This window comes from Phyllostomus hastatus, unplaced genomic scaffold (assembly GCF_019186645.2).
Source record: "Phyllostomus hastatus isolate PE091 unplaced genomic scaffold, TTU_PhHast_1.1 phas_contig_468, whole genome shotgun sequence".
NCBI lineage: Eukaryota > Metazoa > Chordata > Mammalia > Chiroptera > Phyllostomidae > Phyllostomus > Phyllostomus hastatus.
The window spans coordinates 4095264-4113706 of record NW_025333884.1 but is presented as its reverse complement, the minus strand read 5'-3'; the positions used below and the strand labels follow the sequence as shown (position 1 = coordinate 4113706).

Below are 18443 nucleotides of genomic sequence, written 5' to 3'. Positions count from 1 at the left end.
AAAGGTGCTATTATGCTACTGAACCACATAGAGAATCAAGAACAAGTGGCAGGTGAGAAATGCAAATCTAAGGGTTCAGGCTTCCCTTACTCCTCCTCTGTCTCTATTTTTCAACGTGATTCTCCACTGCCTGGTTTTATCCTTCCATTTTAAGATTTCATACTGTCCTTTCAGTTCTACGACTCTCTCCATTTCCCCAGCGGCAAGGTCTCTATTTCTCCATACTCAGGATTACTCCATGTATCTGCTTTTATTTTCCATTTCTTGTCCACCTCGCTCCATTCTCATCTTGTTTTCTCTCCCAGTAACTTTCCCTCAATTCTGCTCACGTCAGCTTTTGTCGGGTTCTCCCTATTTCACTGTCCCCGTCTTTCTGTGTCTAGTGGTCTCTCCCCATGATTCAGTCTTTCGTTCCTCCATTTAAAGTGTCCTCTTCGGTCTACTTCTGTTCGTTAGTTGCCACTATGGTCTTTCCCTCCATCTCCCAAGTTCCCGGTACGATCACATTTCTCTCGTAAGCTCTGTGAGCCTCTCTCGGTGGCGCCCATCAGGTTCTTGCCCTCGACCTCTCCAGTTTTCAGCTTCCCTCCTCCCAGAACCTCCCCGTCTCAGATTCTCGCAGCTTTCCATGCCTCCATTTCTTTCCGTCTAGGCCTCTCAGTCCCTCAGATTCTCTCAAGGTTCTCCACCTCTACCCACTTTTCCCGGACCCTAGGCTTCCTCCAATACATTTCCTCATCTCGCGATCCCCCTCCACCCTCAGCTCGCGCCCAAGCGGCGTGATACCGGACCCAAGTCCGGCCGCCTCCACCACGAACCCACACAACCGCCCTGCCCCCCTCACCTCCAACACCGAGACGAAAACTTGAACTTCCGGTTTTAGAGCTTCACGCGCCGAAGCCAGTTCTGCGCCTGCGCAAGTCATCCCACTCTGCGCCTTGCGCCTGCGCACGCTCCAGCCCCGCCTCGCGTCAGGCGGAGCCCGGTTTGGCGCAGCGTCCTCTAGGGGCCAGTGGAGGCGCTGCGGCGGAGACTTGCTCTGTCACCCGCCCCGTAACAGCCACTCGCACCTTGGGATGGCCTGGACCCTAGGGTTTTAACCCAACGGGGGAGGTGGCGGAACCTCAGATACTAATTGTTAATGCATAATTACTTTATCAATTCGCTAATAAGCCAACTCAACTCCCCAGCTCCCTGAAGCCAGGGGCATTTCTGCCTTGGAGGTCCTACGTTCTCTAGAACATAGGATACTCCAGATTTAGCGTCTACCTCTGAGATCAGAGTTGGTGTTTGTTGAATGAATAACTAATTGAGAAAAGTGAGTCCTCTTTAGTCCTACACGTTCCAGTCATATAGGACTACATGCCACGTACCAGGCTGAGCCTCAGTTTCCTGATTTATAACATGAGGATAAGACCTACATTTTCAGATTGTTGAGAAAATAGACTAATAACTATACGTGAGGAACGTAAACTTTTTTCACTACCGCACATATAGGTGCTCGATAAATGTTAGATTTTTATTACAGGGTAATATTACCATTCAGAAGGTAGGTATAGCCTTAGGCTCTGGAGTCAGATGTAGGCGCTGAGGCGTCCTCACGTCCGTGGAGCTCACATTTTCATGGGGAGACAGACACAGAGGTCAAAATAAAGACACCGACAGGCAGTACTGCCTTCTGCGCAAGCAAAACAAAGCAGGAGAGGGATGGGAGCCGTGCTATTTTCAGTGTCATGGTAAGAGATATCTAGAAAGTAGCATTTGAGCAGAGAGCTGAAAAAAGTAAGGCAGAAAACCATGGGGGTCCCTACGGGAGGGATTTCTAGGTAGAGGAAACAGCAAATGCGAAAAGTGAGCTGGCAGAAACTGAGATTCGCTGGGTTCCAGGACCAGCCGGCAGGCTTGAGTGGCTGGAGTAAAAAGGTGGGGGAAGAGCCGGGAATGACGGGAAGTGGGCCCTACATCCTGGTCAGGACTTCGGCCTCTGATATGTGTGAGGTGAAAGCCCTGGGAGGAATGTGATCTGACTGCGATTTTATCAGAATCCCCTGGCTCCCCCGTTGGGAGCAGACCATAGGGAACCAGGAGGAGAACAGGAGACGACGGGGGAGGCTGCTGGGCTAGGTGAGAGACTAGGGTGGCTGGACAAGGATGATGGCAGGGAAGATGGTCGGAAGTGATCGGGTTCTGAAGATATTTTAAGGTAGAGCCTGGAGGGATCAGCTGATAGATTGGCCTTGGAACGTGAGAGAAAAATGAGGCATTGAGGATGACCCCGAAGGTTTTGGCCTGAGATCGGGGAGATGCAGGAAGGGGGCCGAGAAAGAAAAAAAACCCTAGAGATTCCATTTTCATCATATTTGGTTGCAGTTATGTATTGGACATCGAATTGTGTGTCAAGTGGGAAGCTGGGTGTGTTGCAATCAAACAACAGAGACCAAACTTGCAAATTCCCCGAGCAGAAATGACCAGTTCAGTCCTACAAAGCTGATTTGAGCTTCTTTCGAAAGACTAACCTGACTTGAATCACGCCTTGCTCATGCATCCTGAAATCATGAGCAAAGCCTGAACTATTTCCCAAGGTAGGTATGAGGTAACCGCTGACCAATTTATTAGTACTTAAGAGAATTCTGCCCTGGCTGGTGTGGCTCAGTGGATTGAGTGCCAGAATGAAAACCAAAGGGTCACCAGTTCAACTCCCAGTGACGGCACATGCCTGAGTTGCAGGCTAGGTCCCTCTGGTGGGGGACACGCAACCACACATTGGTATATCTCTCCTTCTCTTCCTCCCTCCCTCCCCCTCTCTCTAAAAACCACTAATTCATTTAAAAACAAAAACTGTGGAGATTGAGGCTGAGAGGGAAAGAGTACTTTCCGAGCCCCAGGCAGTTCCTCTTAAAGGGCCCACACACAGACGTGCTTGGACACACTCCCTCCAAGCTCCAGCTCTGGGGCAGCAGTTCAAAAGGCCCCAGGGACACAAGGGGAGGAACTGAAATTGTCTTCGCAATGAGGGCTGAAAGGGCAGCTCCCTCCCAACAGAAGTTCTGGCAGACACCATTGTGCCTTTGCTGAGCCCTCCCCACACAGAACGGGCAGGCGGGCGCCATGACTGGGTCTCCATCACCTGGCTCACACAGTTTGCCAGGCCCTGGTGATTCCCTGAGGCTCCGCCCCACCCAACTTGTGGGCCCACCCAAGCTCTTTCCAGCGGCTGTTCCATACAAATGACTTCCCTTGGCTCATGCTCCAGACTTTCCGAAGATCTCTCAAACGAGCATCATCTGGCCTCAGTGTGCCTCGTACCTCTTACGAAGTGGCCCCAGGCCTGGCACGTGGCAGCGGCCTTGGTTCCCAGCTTGGCTTTGCCTGGGCACCTCCAAGCCCAGCACAAGGAGCAGCCATCTACAGATCCATCTACTAGTTGCCGAGTTCAAAACACTGTTATAAGGAAGCTCAGCTTAGTGAGAACTTCTACAGCATGAAAAAGGGACAGGAAAACCATTAAAAAGGACCAATCAGAACTGAAAGATACACTAACTGCAATGAAGAATAATTTACAGAGAATAAACAGTAGATGAAACCAAGAATTAAATCAGCAATTTGGAATGTAACAAAGCAAAAAACACCCAATCAGAACAGCAAAAAGAAAAAAGAATTAAAAAAACAAAGACAGTGTAAGGAGCCTCTGGGGACAACTTCAAGCAGTCCAACGTTCTCATCATGGGGGTGCCAGCAGGAGAAGAAACAGAGCAAGAAATTGATAACTTATGTGAAAAAATAATGACAGAGTCCCAGCCGACGGGTGTCATCCCGCAAACCAAAAGGTCGCCAGTTCGATTCCTGGTCAGGGCACACGCCTGGGTTGCTGGTTCATTGCCTGGTCTGGGTGCGTATGAGAAGCAACCAATCGAAATTTCTCTGTCATATCAACATTTCTCTCCTTCTCTTTCTCCCTCCCTTCCCCTCTCTTTAAAAATGAAGTGTAAAATAAAATACTTGCCCTGGCTGATGTGGCTCAGTGGATTGAGTGCAGGCCTGTGAACCAAAGGATCACTGGTTCAATTCCCAGTCGGGGCACATGCCTTGGCTGTGGTCCAGGTCCTCACCTGGGGTCGTGCAAAAGGCAACCACACGTTGATGTTTCTCTCCCTCTCTTTCCCTTTCTCTAAAACTAAGTAAATAAAATTTTTTAAATAAAATAAATGTTAAAAAAAAGATCTGAACAGGTGCAATTCTAGAGCAGCCCTGCCTAACAGAACTTACTATGACGATGGAAATATCCTGTATCTGCTCCGCCCAGTAGGGTCGCCACCAGCCACATGTAGCTACTGAGCACTTGATCTGTGGCTGCTGCAACCGAGGACTAAATTTTTCATTTTAATTCATTGGATTAATCTCTACTTGACTAGTCATAGACAGCTAGTGGTTACCACAAACTGGGCAGCACAGATCCGCGGAGTTTTCCAGGCATTGGCAGCAGCTTATGAAAAAGGCCAGAGGTGGGGAAATAACACTGCCCTGAGGGTCTGTGTTAGTTTCCTGTGGTTGCTGTAACAAGTTGCTACAATTTACTGACTTAAAACAACACAGATTTACTCCATTAGAATGTGGGAGGTCAGAAGTCTGAAGCCAAGGCATCTGGGAGTCTGTTCCTACCCAGGCTTTGGGGGCAGTCCGTTTCCCTGCCTCTTCCGGCAGCGGAAGCTGCCGGCACTCCTGGGCTCCTGGCCCCTCCCTCACATCCTTCCGGCATCTACTTCCTTTGCCACATCTCTCGGTGCTGACCCTGACCACCCCCCCCACTTCCCTCTAAGGAGGACGCTTGTGGTGACACTGGACCTGCCTGGGTCATCCAGGATTATGTCCCCATCTCAAGATCCTGGATGTGATCACATCCGCAAAGTCCCTTTTGTCCTGCGAGGCCACGTGTTTGCAAGTTCGGGGATTAGGACATGGACGTCTTTGGGGGCCGTTATTCCGGCTGCTGCAGGGTCCGAGCACCCAGAATATAAGTGTCCCCTGGTGGAGAGAGGTCTCCGATACGGAGCTCTGGAGCTTGGATGTGACCTTTCCTTCAAAACTGATCCATAACCTGTCACCTTCTCCCCAGCTGTGCTGCTGTCACCCTGATCCAAGTCACCATCCCCTCTTGCACCTCACCGCCCTCTCCTCTCCACTCTGGTCAGTCTCCACCAGCACCCAGAGGGGTCCCATTAAAATCCAAGTCAAATCAGGACCCTTCTCCGCTCGGAATAGGGTTGCCTGATTCAGAAAACAAACATACAAATAAACAAACAAACAAAAAATATATATATCAATTTGAATCTCAGATCCACAAGTAATGTGTTAGTATAACAATAGGTCAAATATTGCATGGGACTTACTCGTGCTAAAAAGATCTTTGTGGTTATGGTGTATCTGAAGCTCAAAGTTAATTGGGCGCTTTGTATTTCACCTGGTCTCAGTAGCTCAGGACACTTCCGTGGATCCCCAAACGCCTTGCTATGAACTAGAAGGCTTTGCAAGTTTGTGCTCCCACGCCATTCCCTTCATCTCACACCTCTCTCCTTCCCACTCTCTCGGCTCCATCCACACTGGCCTCGTCATGGTCCTGGGGAGGATGCCAAGCACATTCTGCCTCAGGGCCTTTGCACGTGCTGTTCCCTTTGCCTGAAATGCTTTTCTCCAGGTTTAAACATGCCTCTTCTCTTCCTTTTCCAGATCTTGGCTCCAATCCCACTCTACCCCAGGGGCACATTCCCTGTTTCTTCATTTCTTTGGTTATTGTCTGTCTTTCTCTATAAGAATGTCAGCTTCCTGAGGGCAGGGACCTGTGTCTGTTTTGGTCACTGCCACATCCCAGTGCCTAGAATAGGGCTTTGCACATAGCAGATACATAATGAATGTTTGTTGAGTGAATAACAGAATAAATGACAATATCATTAAACCCTTGGATCTCTCTGTGCCTGAGGCCAGATTTGTGACATGGAATAGAAGGATGCCAACCAGTCTGCCTCTGGCCTACACCTCCATCTCTGAGACCAGGTCATGGCTGGTGGACTTCTTGCTGACCACGCTTTCATCCTTGCTCCATGAGTTCTTCAGGGCCCAGCGACACGTGGCTGGCAATGACCGGTAGAGCTGAGCCCGCCCGAAAAACAGGAAGAGCACAGGATTGAGGCAGCTGTGAGCAAGGGCAAGGCCCACGACCAGGGGCTCGGCCCGCAGGGCCTGGGTCAGGAGCAGGGAGTGTGGGGCAGCCGCAGTGAGTACCAGCCCCAGAATGTGGTAGGGGGCCCAGCAGACGAAAAAGCCCACCACAACGGCCGTGCCCAGTGGCCAGCAGCGTGGGGCCGTACGGCACAGGAGGGCACCATGGCAGCTGGCCACAACCACCAGCGGCCCCAGGAAGCCAAAAGTAAACCGGGAGGCGGTCACAGTGATCTCAGTCGTGGTCGAGCCGCCGTAGTCCACCACACACTCCAGCAGGGGCGGGAAGTACTCCTGGTGCAGGCGGCGGTGGATGGCCGAGGGCATGGTCAACAGCAAGGCCAAGGACCAGGCCGCCCCACAGGCTACCTGCACCCGGCACGCCCTCCGGGCCACAGCCCAGCTGGTGGGCCTGAGGGCCAGCAGGCAGAGGTCCGCGCTGAGAGCAGCCAGGAGCAGGACACTGGTGTACATGGACAGCAGGATGAGAGAGGGCAGGGCTCGGCAGCCCACTGCCCCGTAGGGCCACTGGCCTCCACGGGCGAGGGGCACTGACAGGAACGGCAGGGACAGGCAGCAGAGCAGATCCGCCACAGCCAGGTGGAGGAACCAGGTGGCGCCCACCCTCTGCCGGGCCTCCTTCCAGGTCACCCAGGCTAGCACAGCATTGCCCGGTGCCCCGACCAGGAAGACTGCGGCGTACAGCAAGAGAGAGGCCACGCGGAGCGGCTCCACAGAGACACAGGTGTTGTCGTCGCAGTCCACAGGGAAATCCAAAATATCCTCATAGTGCCCATACTCGTAGACGAGAGAAGTGTTCTCCATCCTGGCCGTCAACACCTGGACGGGAGGCAAAAGCCAGGAAACCTCAGTGATGAAAACCATCAGGCCCTTGGGATCCTCAGTGTAGAAACTCCAGCCCCTCAGTATTTTAGAAACTGGGGCCCTAGCTGGAGTGGCTCAGTGGTTGAGCACTGGCCTGCAGACTAAAAGGTCACTGGTTCGAGTCCCAGTCAGGGCACATGCCTGGGTTGTGGTCCAGGTGCCCAGTTGGGAGTGTGAGAGGCAACTAATTGGTATTTTTTTCTCTCTCTCTCCATTTCCCTGTCTCTGAAAATAAATAAATAAAATATTTTTAAAAAGAAAGAAACTGAGATATGACAACGTTAGAACCATAGTGTGTTCGAATATTGGAATTCTAGAAATACCATTGGCCCTAGCTGGTTGGCATCTTGGGATTCTAGAATATTCTATCCTAGAACCCCAGTTAGAATATTGTAATTCTAGAATGCAAGTGTCAGAACATCAGCTGGGATCATTCTGAAATTCTAACACATGATAGTGTTAGAACCCAGCTTGGGAGTATCTCGGAAGTCTGGAATATTATAATGCCAGGATACGATCGTGATTGGAGATCTTGGCATTCAACCCATGGAAGTATTAGAGCCCCAGCCAATGGCCCTTCGGAATTCCAGAGCAGCTCTGCCCACTCTGTGGAGCTGTCCACGCTGGTGGCCATGATCTGCATCTGTGCTGTCCACCGTGGCAGCAGCCCACCGCAGGGGTGACACTCCACAGGGGTGAGCACTTGAAATGGGGCCAGGGCAACTGAGAAACTAAACTTGCCATTTTGCATAGTTTTCATTAAGTTAAATAGCTACACATGGCTAGTGGCTACGTTACTGGACAATGAAGTTCTGGAGCGCTGACAGGTTAGAACACTCACCTGTTAGCAACACGGAACTGCAGATTTTAAAACACTGGAATCCCTAGCCAGGTAGGTCAGCTGGTTAGAGTGTCCTCATAATATGTATTCACAGCAAAATATATGACTTGGTTCTTTTTAAAAGTATTTATTTATTTATTTATTTATTTATTTCTAGAGGGGGAAGGGAGGTAGAAAGAAAGGGAGAGAAACATCAACGTGTGATTGCCTCTCACACACCCTCTACTGGGGACCTGGCCACAACCCAGGAGTGCGCCCTGACTGGGAATTGAACCAGGGACCCTTTGGTTCGCAGGCCCTCACTCAATCCACTGAGCCACACCAACCAGGGTAATTTTCTCATTTAAAAAAAAATAAACATGCAATCATAGTAAAACATGCAGACAGCAAAGCACACACCTCACACAGGTACATTCGGGTTTCTCCACCTGAGCACACCCAGGTCACTGGCAACCAGGTGGAGAAACAGAACATTTCTAGAACCCTCCTAAAGCAACTTTTACAAGTAATGATAGTGTTAGGTAAACTGGAAAAATAAAACATTGAATTCCCCACAATGTATTCCTTCATTCAACACAACTCCTGACCTTCTCCTCTGCGGTCCCTGGACACACAGCAGGAGACAAGACAGACCGAAACCCCATTCCCTGGGAGCTGCCACCCCAGGGGGAGGAGTCAGACAGTAAAAGAACACATAAGCGAACCCCCAGCATTTCAAATGCTACAGCAAAAGGCAGGGAGGGGGCGGAATCCCACAGGGACTTTTTAATTTGCTGTGTTGGAATTGTGGATGAGTCATGAGAAAGCGCTTCTCTGACAAGGTAGCGTTTGAGCAAGGCCGTGAAAGAGATCAGGGAGGGAGCCGTAGGGGAGTTTGGGGGAACAGTTCCAGGCAGAGGGAACAGCCAGTGCAAAGGCCCTGAGTTAGGAGTGTAATAGCCGTGTTCCAGGAACTTCAACAACATCCGTGTGGCCTGAGTGGAGTAGACGAGGGGGTCAGGGGAGGTAAGAAGAGAGAGATGTGAAGGGCCATGTGGGACACTGAGGACTTTCTATTTTATTCCGTGTGAAATGGGAGGGATGGGAGGTACTGAGCAGAGAAGCAACATGATCGATCGCAGCAATAACTGTTGGTGTTGGTATGATTATTAATATATGTTTATCCTCACTGGAGCACATCCTTTTTTCATTGCTTTTAGAGAGAGAAGAAGGAAAAGAGAGAGAGACATCGATGTGAGAGAGAAACATCGAGAAGCTGCCTTCCTGCACAAGCCCCGCCTGGGGAATTGAACCCGCAGCCCATGGATGTGCCCTGACCGGAAATCAAACCTTCAAACTTTGGTGTACGGGACGACGCTCCAACCAACCGAGCTACATCAGTGAGGGCTGATTATGAATATTATTATTAGAAGCCATCATTTATGGAGCCCTCCATGTTACGTGCCAGGCATTGCTCCAAACACCCTTAAATATCATGTTGTTTAATCCTTATAACAACCCCCTGATTTTAACACCATGGTTATATCCACTCTGCAGATGAGGAAATGGAGGCACAGAGAAGTTAAGTAACTTACCTACGATTACTCAGCTAAGCAAGTAACAGCACTGAGTTTCGAACTATGTCACCCTTAGGTACAGCTCTGGGCCCTAGAATATGATCATCCAAAAATCTTAGATCCGGGAGACAGTGCAGCCAGGGGCACGGAGCCCACCCAGGTCCTGTGACTCGGTTCCAGTTTAGCCTGTCTTTCTCTTGGTTTCCTTGTCTGAGCACTGAGAGCCACCCAGGTGAACCGACCTCGCCAGTTTTGGGAGGGACTCTGCACAGAGCTAGGGCTCAGGGGAAGGTAGACTTGTCAGAACCACCCAGCCCCAAGCACAGCCGACTCCTAGGGCCGGCTGGCCACGCCCCCAGCGCTCGGCCGGGGTTGCTGCGCAACAGGAAAGGCAAAGGGGAAATTGGGGCAAAGGCCCCTCCATCCTGCCTTAGGTGCATTCAAAGCTAAGTAGCCTGTGAGAGGCCAAGCCCCTTTGTGTGTATCTGTATGAAGTCTGACACTCTGTTTTCATATTATTTTATGTATGTATGCATTTATTTATTTTTAATCATTGACTTGAGAGAGAGAAGCATGCATTTGTTGTTCCAATCGCGCACTCATTGGTTGCTTCTTGTAGGCACCCTGACCTGCAACCTTGGGATATCGGGAGGATGCTAAAACCAAGGACCCAGCCAGAGTTGTTTTCATATTATTTTCATCACTAGAGTGAAAACGTGTGTGGGCTTTAAAAACTCAAACCCTGCCGTGTGGCTGGTGTGGCTCAGTGGCTTGAGTGGCGCCCTGTGAACCGCAAGGTCACGGCTTCGATTCCCAGTCTAGGCACACGCCTGGGCTGCAGCCAGGTCCCCGGTTGGGGACATGTGAGCAGCAGCCTAGGTTCCCGATGCTTCGTCAGCGTTTCTCTCCCTCACGGTGAGCATTACTCATCTGTCAGAGTCTGTCACATGCACACCCCGCCCCGTCTGCTCTCCGGGTGTGTCCTCTCTCCCCACTTTCCCCAGATCTCAGCAGCTAAAATCCAGGGAACTCCCTGCGTGGAAGCAATTCAGGTAGGTCTCTGGATGTTACTTCCCTTTTCATGTCTCAAACAGAAATGGGAACATTCAACGCCCACTGTGTCTTCCCTTCATCTAGACCGCTCCGCGAGTCTAGGTCTGTTCCCCTCCCTGCACCGCCTCACCCCCTGCCTTCACGCCGGCTTCAAAGCCAGCCCACCGTCCCAGCGCGTCCTGCTTACTCACCAGCCTCAGACCAAAGGTCACTTAACGATCATCGACGAGCAGCATTATTATTCTATACAATGAATTCTATTTGCAAAACATCGCAATCGTAACTACCTGATTAATATTTTATAACAATTTAAATAATAGATGACATGTACCGATCACCTACTATGGGCCAGGTGTAACCTGTGTACCGACCGGCCCTATGAAGTAAGTGCCCACTATTATCGCCCTGTCCCCGAATGTCAGGGTTGTGACAGTCCTCCCCATTTCCCAGAGCCTTGCTGTGTCGGGCACCCGGCACACAGCAGGTGTGCAGTTGATAATTAGTGAGTAAAAGAACAGAGAGAGAAACTGAGGCACAGAGAAGCCAGGGGGTCACTTAGCTTTCTATCTGATCCTCACAGAGCGACAGCACGTGGCTGTTTGTCTATCAGCCGGTCTGGCTGGAGCCGCTGCTCTGGGAAACCGTGGGGCACAGGCCACGGAAACTGAACGCACGAGAGAGACCCAAACACACGCCCTGGCAGGTTCAGCAGCCCGAGGCGGGAAAGCACCCCGGTGCTCACCCACGGGAGCGTGAGTAAACATACCACAGGCTGTGCGTGCATCGGAATGCTGTGTGGCCAAGAGAACAGACGTGGAAGGGGGTCCTGTGCAGGGGAGAGAGCCAGACGCACGGGAGAATTGACTGGATGATCCCATTCACATAAAGTTCAAAAAAGGGTAAGAGAGCCCTGACCAGTGTGACTCAGTGGGTTGGGCATCATCCTGCAAAGCGAAAAGTCGTGGGTTCAATGCCCCACGAGGGCACATGCCTGGGTTCTGGGTGGGGTCCCACATCGGGGCGTGTATGAGGTAACTGAATGATGTTTCTCTCTCATGTTGATGATGTTCCTCTCCCTCACTTTCTCCTTTCCTTCCCCTTTCTCTAAAAAAAAAAACAACAACCCAAAACTCTTTTTGTAATGAGCAAGAGTATTCTATGGGAGGGGATAGTGACAGGGGGTGGGGACCACAAGGGGCTCTAAGACTGGGCTCTTGCTCTTTCTTGACCCCGGGTGCCAGCTACCTGGGGACACACAGAGCTGTCGGTCCCGACGTGCATGGCTTTCTGTGTGTGTGACACAGGAAAAGAAAGTTAAAGGACCCTTCTTACGCTGAAGAGCTGGCTCACGGGCCACGGGGCCATTTGGTAGCGTGCACAGCTGGCACAGGTTTGAGGGTGACTGTCCCCTGGACCCCTGAGTGTGCCGCTGTGTTTAGGTCCCGCGCCACGCTCTTCTGCCGGGCTGGCCAGATCTATCTAAGGGACTGGGGTTCCAGTGTGCATTCCAGTGTGATAGTGATCAAGATTCCATTCCTCAAATTCAAGTTCTGATGCCCAGATCCTGACAAGAATCCGTCTCCGAGGCTGAGATTGTGACATACCAGCCCCCTTCCTCCTCTTCTCCTTCCCTCCATCCTTACCGTCTCTTGCAAGAGGGTCTCCAATTTGGCCAAAATGTCACTCGGGAGCAGGATCTGGACCCACAGCCAGGACCCTGGAGGTCTGGGGTCTCTCCGGAGCGTCTGGTGCCTGGTGGCTTCCTGGGAGTGTGTCCCTTTGGCCAGGACCCCTATGGGACATGGTGAACCTTCAGAACCGGGAAAAATGGGAGTGTCCTCTCCCCACTCCCACGGTGTGTTTGTCCTGTATGACTCACACGTCCCCAAATTACCGGGAAGCAGATGAAGTCAGAGAGGGCGGGTGGCTGGAGAGTGGACAGTGTCCTCAACCCCAGGCTGTGTCACCAGCTTCCTGGAAGGCAGACCAGCATCGCAGAGGCGTGGAGGTCTTGGCTGTCCCCACACGGCCCTCCGAGGTCTTCCGCACCAACCGCGCACCGCCTGCTATCCCCGCTCCCAGGCTCCGAGCTCATGCCCAGCCCTTCCTATCTGCCCTGCAGAGAGCCCCAAGGACACATAAATGTTTGTCTTTCCTCTACTGTTCTGAGAGATAGTTCCAGGTCCTGTCTGTTAGGCAGGGTAAATAGCAAACCAGGGCAGGGAAGGGGTGGAAGACGTGTCTTGCCCACAAGTTCAGCAATCCTGGGCCTGGGCCGATACGACAGCCACGTGTTCCAACGTCGCAGAAACACTACAATAGCGCAGGAGGAGGGGAGCCCTTGAAATGCTGTGTGTATCGTTCCCACCAGCCAGGGTCGGGGGAGAAATCCTTCGACACCATGCCTTTGCCCCAAAGTCTGGAGCAGGGAAGAGGAGGGGGAACCCAGAAGCTGGCTGTAAGCATAAGACCCCTAAAGCCCCAATAACGGGGCACTCACACTAGCCAGGTGCCTGATTGTAGCTTCGAGCTCAAGTGTGTTTCATAAATAAACTTGCTGTCTCGTTTCCACTATACGTGTTGTCTCTCGCCTGAATTCTTCTCTTGTGAGCAAAGCAAGAATCGAGGAGGGGGGATCGCTCTCACTGGGGTCTCTGCAGTAACACTGTCCTCCAGGAAGAAAACTAAGGCTGCTGATTACAGAGCCCGAGTCCTCAGAGCCAGACGGAGCACAAACAAGTCTTGTCTCTTCTGTGGGCCTCAGTCTTCCAACTTTGAAATGGGAAGATGTTGCTCTGGCCCGGTGGCTCAGCTGTTCAGAGCGTTGTCCCATACACCAAAAAAGGTTGCGGGTTTGACCCCTAGTCGGAGCACATACTTAGGTTTTGGGTGTCCCCGGCGGGAGCAGGTACAAGAGGCAGCCGATGGATGTCTCTCTCACATCGATGTTTCTCTCTCTCTCTCTCTCTCTCCTTCTAGTCTCTCTCAAGTCAATACACATATTCTCAGGTGGGGATCAAGATGAAAAGTAAATTGCAGACACACCTACTTCTCTCCACTGGTGGGTATCTAATAGTCACAATGAACACGTTCAGCACATAGAAAGGGAATTTGGGGGACACAACTACCTGAGGGGCTCCGTGGTCTCTGCTCCGGCGGGTGGGTGCCCCCTGAGGAGACTGGGAAAGCTCACTCTGATGTTGCAAAGGTATGTTCTCCTCGGTGCAAAAAGCCAACAGATGGGCTCACTTAAGGTACAGGCTGACCTTTGTCGAGGAACCTACTGGCCCAGGACATCACTCTCACTGCGACTTGCTTTTAGTTAGGAATTTCTGCATTTGGACCATCCCAGGTGGTTTCTGCAGGTCTCTGAGTCTGTACCGCCCCCACACAGGCCCCCCACCTGGGGCTGGTTAGGGTGAGTCCAGGCCCCGGGGTCCTCACAGTGCTTCAGAGGCTGAGGGCACAAGTTGATAAATTTCTCCGGCTTTTCGGAGAACAAGAGCGTGCTGTTAGAGGAAGCCGTTTTTCACACAGGAGACTGGGAGTTGCTAGGTGACCTGGGACGTTTCCAAGTCTTTCTCTGAGGGACCCTGTCCTGGCTGAGCCCGGCCTCAGATCCCCTGTGGAGACAAGCATTCCCTCTGCCCCCTTCCCCCCAGCGCCCCTTCTGGGAAGCCCCTTCTGTAGGAACCCTCTCTGGTCAGAAAAAGATTAGAATGGAAGGAGCTGAGGGTGAGGTCCATGGGAATTTCTATCAGCTCAGACTTCCTTTGATCTGGTAAGTTTACAGACTGTTTCCAGATCATTTGACCTTTTGCTTTTAAAGATTTTATCTATTTATCTTTAGATAAGAGGGGAAGGGAGGGAGAAAGAGAGGGAGAGAAATATGATCTGTGGTTGTATCTCACACACTGCCAACTGGGGACCTGGCCCACAACCCAGGCATGTGCCCTTATGACTGGGAATCGAACTGGTGACCCTTTGGTCTGAAGCCCACACTCAGTCCACTGAGCCACACCAGCCAGGATGAAGATCATTTGATCTTAATAAACTCCTCAGCCACTGAGTCTCTGGGCATGTGCTTCTCAGATTCTAGAAGGCTAAGGTTTTCTGGCATCCCTGAGGCTTGGGGCCCAGGCCTTGGAGATAGCGGGCTGAGGACAGGGTCTCTGCACATCAGCACGTGGAGGAACTTGGAATGAGGACACCCTAGAAAGTTGTTAAATTGACCCACGTGAAATTGACATGCAGCAGGTTCAATTCTGAGGCAAAAATCTATAGCAACAGAACACAGGTTAATGCTTGCTAGGAGGAGCCGGGGGCTAGGAGGGAGCCGAGGCAGTGACTGCTTGATGGGTGTGGGGGGGTTACTTTGGGGGTGACAAACGTGTCCTGGAACTAGACAGTGGTGAGGCTCACTGGAGGGTGAGTGGATGCAGTCTGGCTTCCTCACCCAGGGGTGTGGGTAACTAAGGGAAGCAGTGTTCCCATAGCCTTGGAGGAGCCTGATAACCAGTATTCTCACAGCCTTGAGACTGGGTCCGATACACTGTTCCCATAACAAGAAGTGGGCTGGCATGCGCAGAACTATGTCATGTTATGTAATGTTCTGGCAGTTTGCCAGCTTTGTTCCCCTTTGGTACTTAAACAGGTAGGGACTCCCTGCTGGGGCAATGATGACGAGATACACACAAGGGGACAGGGGCCACGCTGGGGAGTAAGGGCCCTGACATGAGACGTGCAGACAGACACGCAGCTGGCAGTGTGCATGGCTCGCCCACCCGTGAATAAAGGCACACCACACAGCCCAATGGCCCCATGAGAATCTTTCCATCTGCGCGAATACCACGGGCCTGCCCAGCCTTGAAGGGTGGAAACACGCCCACACGGTGTGGTGAATATGCTGAATGCCACTGATGGTGGATTTTACGTTATGCATATCTGACAATTTGTGAAAGTAATAAATAAGTGAAACTTTACACCACCCTCGCCAAACTAGGATGAAGTTCGCAGTTTCACGGAATCCTGGAAGCCTGGAAGGGTGACTGGCTAAGACAAGGAAACTGGTCGCTTTTGAACAGGAACAATGTATCTCTCTGTGATGTTTGACACAGAGATATGGAATGGAATGTGCCAGATGTAAGTGTCAGTTGTAAAGTACAACAATGAAGTCAACATCCTTAGAGTCACCGCCCATCGTAGAGTCTCCGAATGTCCAGGTCAGGGGTCGGTGACTTTTTCAGTAAAGGAGCAGAGAGTGTGTTTTAGATTCTTGCAAGTCAGAAGGACACTCATGGTCTCTGTCACAATTATTCAACTTTCCCGGTACCTTAGGGCAGCCACTGACTGCCTGGGCATGATGGTGTTCCAATAAAACTTTATTTACAAAAAGAAAGGGTGGGCCGGAGTTGGCTCACAGGCAGGGGTTTTTTGACCCCTGATCGAGGTCAAAGACTCCGTCTCAGAAGGTTGGAGCATTGGGTCATGGGCTCTCAGAACACTGGACTCAGAGGTTATGTAACTGAAAGGACCCTATAATGTAAGTCAGAGACTGACTATTTGAATCATGGGATTCTAGAATGTCACTCCAGAACCTCGGAATGTTAGGAGTACAGGGTTCCAGCTGTTCCATGGTAGAATTTTGTAGATGGTCTAAACATTAGCTGAGGAATTCTGACTCTGACTTGTCCTACATGATAGCCACTGGCCACGTGAGCATTTGCAACATGGTTGCTCTCAGTGAGAAGCTGCTGTGAGTGTAAAACACAGATTTCCAAGACTCGGTGCAAAAGAAAAACAAAACTGAACCAAAAAAAAACAGAATGTGAAATCTTGCAATAAAGTTATTTACATTGATCGAAACCAGCCTGTGAACCAAAGGGTTACTGGTTTGATTCCCAGTCAGGACACATGCCTGGGTTGTAGGCCAGGTTCCTAGTAGGGGACGTGCGACAGGCAACCACACATTGATGTTTCCCTCCCTTTCTTTCTCCCTCCCTTCCCTTCTCTAAAAAAAATAAATAAACATTTTTAAAAAGTTATTTATATTGAGCTCCTATTGAAATGATAATACTTGAAATATATTTGAGTCAATGAAATATGTCACCAAAATTAATTTCACCTCATTTTGTTCCTCTTTGCTTGTCCCTTACCTAGCTGTTGGAATTACATTCCTATCAGTCAGAGCTGGTCCGTAGGAACAACTACGCACCCCCCCAAGGTTCTGGGTGTGGTGCTGAGAAGGTCACGTGGCACAGGTGTAGGGGGGAGGCCCTGACCAGGCCTCGGGGAGCCAGATCTGAAGAATAGGTGGGGGAGGGCACACAGCTGACTCAGCCAAGCCCATCAGCTGCTTCTTTTCCCCGTCACTTCCTCTTCCAACTTGTGGAACCAGCAGATTCCTAAGTCACAAATTGGGCAGTCGCCTGCCCCTTCAGCCCACTTCCCTCCTGGGCAGGGCAACACCAGGGAGAGGCTGAAGAGAAGCCAAAATCCCAGTGATTGGTCCCCAAGTGTTTCTAGAAGACTGTTGTGGGGCCCAGCTCTTGGGACAGCATTTCCTTCCCAAATCAGGATGAGGGAAAGATCGCACTGCCTGCAGCTCATTCCTCAAACCAGGAAAGCCAGAGGATGGTCATGGACACAGATAGGGCATGTGGGTGGGGAGATATAGGAAGAAGTCAGGGAGGACTTCCTGGAGGAGGCTGCACCCTAAAGGAAAATAGAATAGGGACAGGGATGGCCTTTTATAAACAGTCCAGGAAGCTGGGAGACCAGGCAGGAGGAGAGGCAGGGACACAAGTGGGAGAGGACAGAGGACTTGGACCAGACAGGGAGTGTGGTGGGAAGGGGGTGCTGCCCAGCAAAAGAATACAGGGGAAGGGAGAGGTTTAGGAGAGATGCCAAGCTCAGTTTGGGTAAGGTGAGTGGTTGGGGAAGCCACGCCCAGAAGAGCTGCTGATGATATCAGGTGAAATTGCAAAAGGGAGCAGCATGCTTAAGAGAGAGCTCCAGAAAGCCAACATGTAAGGGCAGAGAAGGAAACCACAGAGGCAGCAGGGTAGGATCAGGCAGAAAGAGGAACGGAGGAAGGCGCAGAGACAGAGACAGAGAACTGGCCAGGCCTGGAGCCAGTCTGGGCGGAGGGTAGTGGGAGAGATGTTGACAGTTGAGGTAGAAGGAACATCCAAAATGTTCCCTGGGGTACCGGGCGCCCCCCACCCACGTAGCGGGGTGCAGGTCTTCCCCTTGACAACCTTGCTGGCCTGGGAGTCTGCACAGCAACCAATACTTACGATCAAAAACCACACGCGGCCTCTTCTGGAAGCCCAGCAGAGGGACTGTCGTCCAAGGAGCTCCCACAGCACCTTTAAAGAAAAGTCGGACCCAAGGCAGACATGACTGTGTGGAATCCGAAATATCCCGGGCCAGCACCCCACACTGCAGGGGATCCCCTCAACTCCACAGACTCTCACAGAGAGGGTGGGGGAGCCATCCCTACACTGTCCAATCCAGAGGCCACCAGCTCCCGAGCACGTGAAATGGGCCGGTCCGAAGTGAGGCGTGTTGTGCATGTAACACACACACACACACACACACACACACACACACACACACACACACATGGGATTTGTAAGACTCGGTGTCACAGGACAGGGACCAGCCTCGAGCGGGTCTGCCTCAGGCGGGCCTGCGGCGGGTGGTGGCTTCTTGACGTCCTGGAGGGAAGATCTCACAACACAGGTCCACGTGATTGGGAGAGTATGTTTTTATTAAAGCTGGGGGCAGTGAAACAAAGGAAAGATTTAGGAGAGAGAAACTAGGCAAGGCTGCCTTGGCTCCCTACAAACGTTACAGGGAAGAAGTGAGCCAAGCGGGGTCTTGCTGAGAGC

General features: G+C 51.4%; 2 protein-coding genes across 6 annotated transcripts in view; both read right to left on the bottom strand.

Moving 5' to 3' along the window:
- DHX34 (DExH-box helicase 34) overlaps positions 1-1626 on the bottom strand; it is a 32877-nt gene extending 31251 nt beyond the window's left edge. For 2 of the 3 annotated variants that reach the window (XM_045845291.1, XM_045845295.1), the window contains exon 1: positions 845-889. The gene's annotated coding sequence lies outside the window, so the exon portion shown is untranslated. Of the gene's footprint in view, positions 1-844; positions 890-1539 lie in introns of those variants that run through there. The other variant, XM_045845292.1, reaches the window with a different exon arrangement.
- A 3505-nt stretch (positions 1627-5131) lies between these two features.
- C5AR2 (complement C5a receptor 2) lies at positions 5132-17974 on the bottom strand. Of its 3 annotated transcripts, none has more exons than XM_045845313.1 (3): positions 17847-17974; positions 12192-12340; positions 5133-7053 (listed from the first exon to the last, which is right to left on the bottom strand). In XM_045845313.1, exon 3 carries the CDS (start codon positions 7036-7038, stop codon positions 6025-6027), a length of 1014 nt encoding a protein of 337 aa, XP_045701269.1. In that variant the 5' UTR covers positions 7039-7053; positions 12192-12340; positions 17847-17974; the 3' UTR covers positions 5133-6024. The 3 variants fall into 3 exon arrangements, with proteins under 3 accessions (XP_045701270.1, XP_045701269.1, XP_045701268.1); XM_045845312.1 differs by lacking the exon at positions 17847-17974 and adding an exon at positions 12443-12628; XM_045845314.1 differs by lacking the exons at positions 12192-12340; positions 17847-17974 and adding an exon at positions 9514-9705 and having other exon boundaries at positions 5132-7053.
- Positions 17975-18443: the final 469 nt, after the last annotated feature.

Coding starts and splice junctions, on each gene's coding strand:
- C5AR2 (XM_045845313.1), bottom strand. CDS start 7,038: ATGGAGAACACTTCTCTCGTCTACGAGTATGGGCACTATGAGGATATT.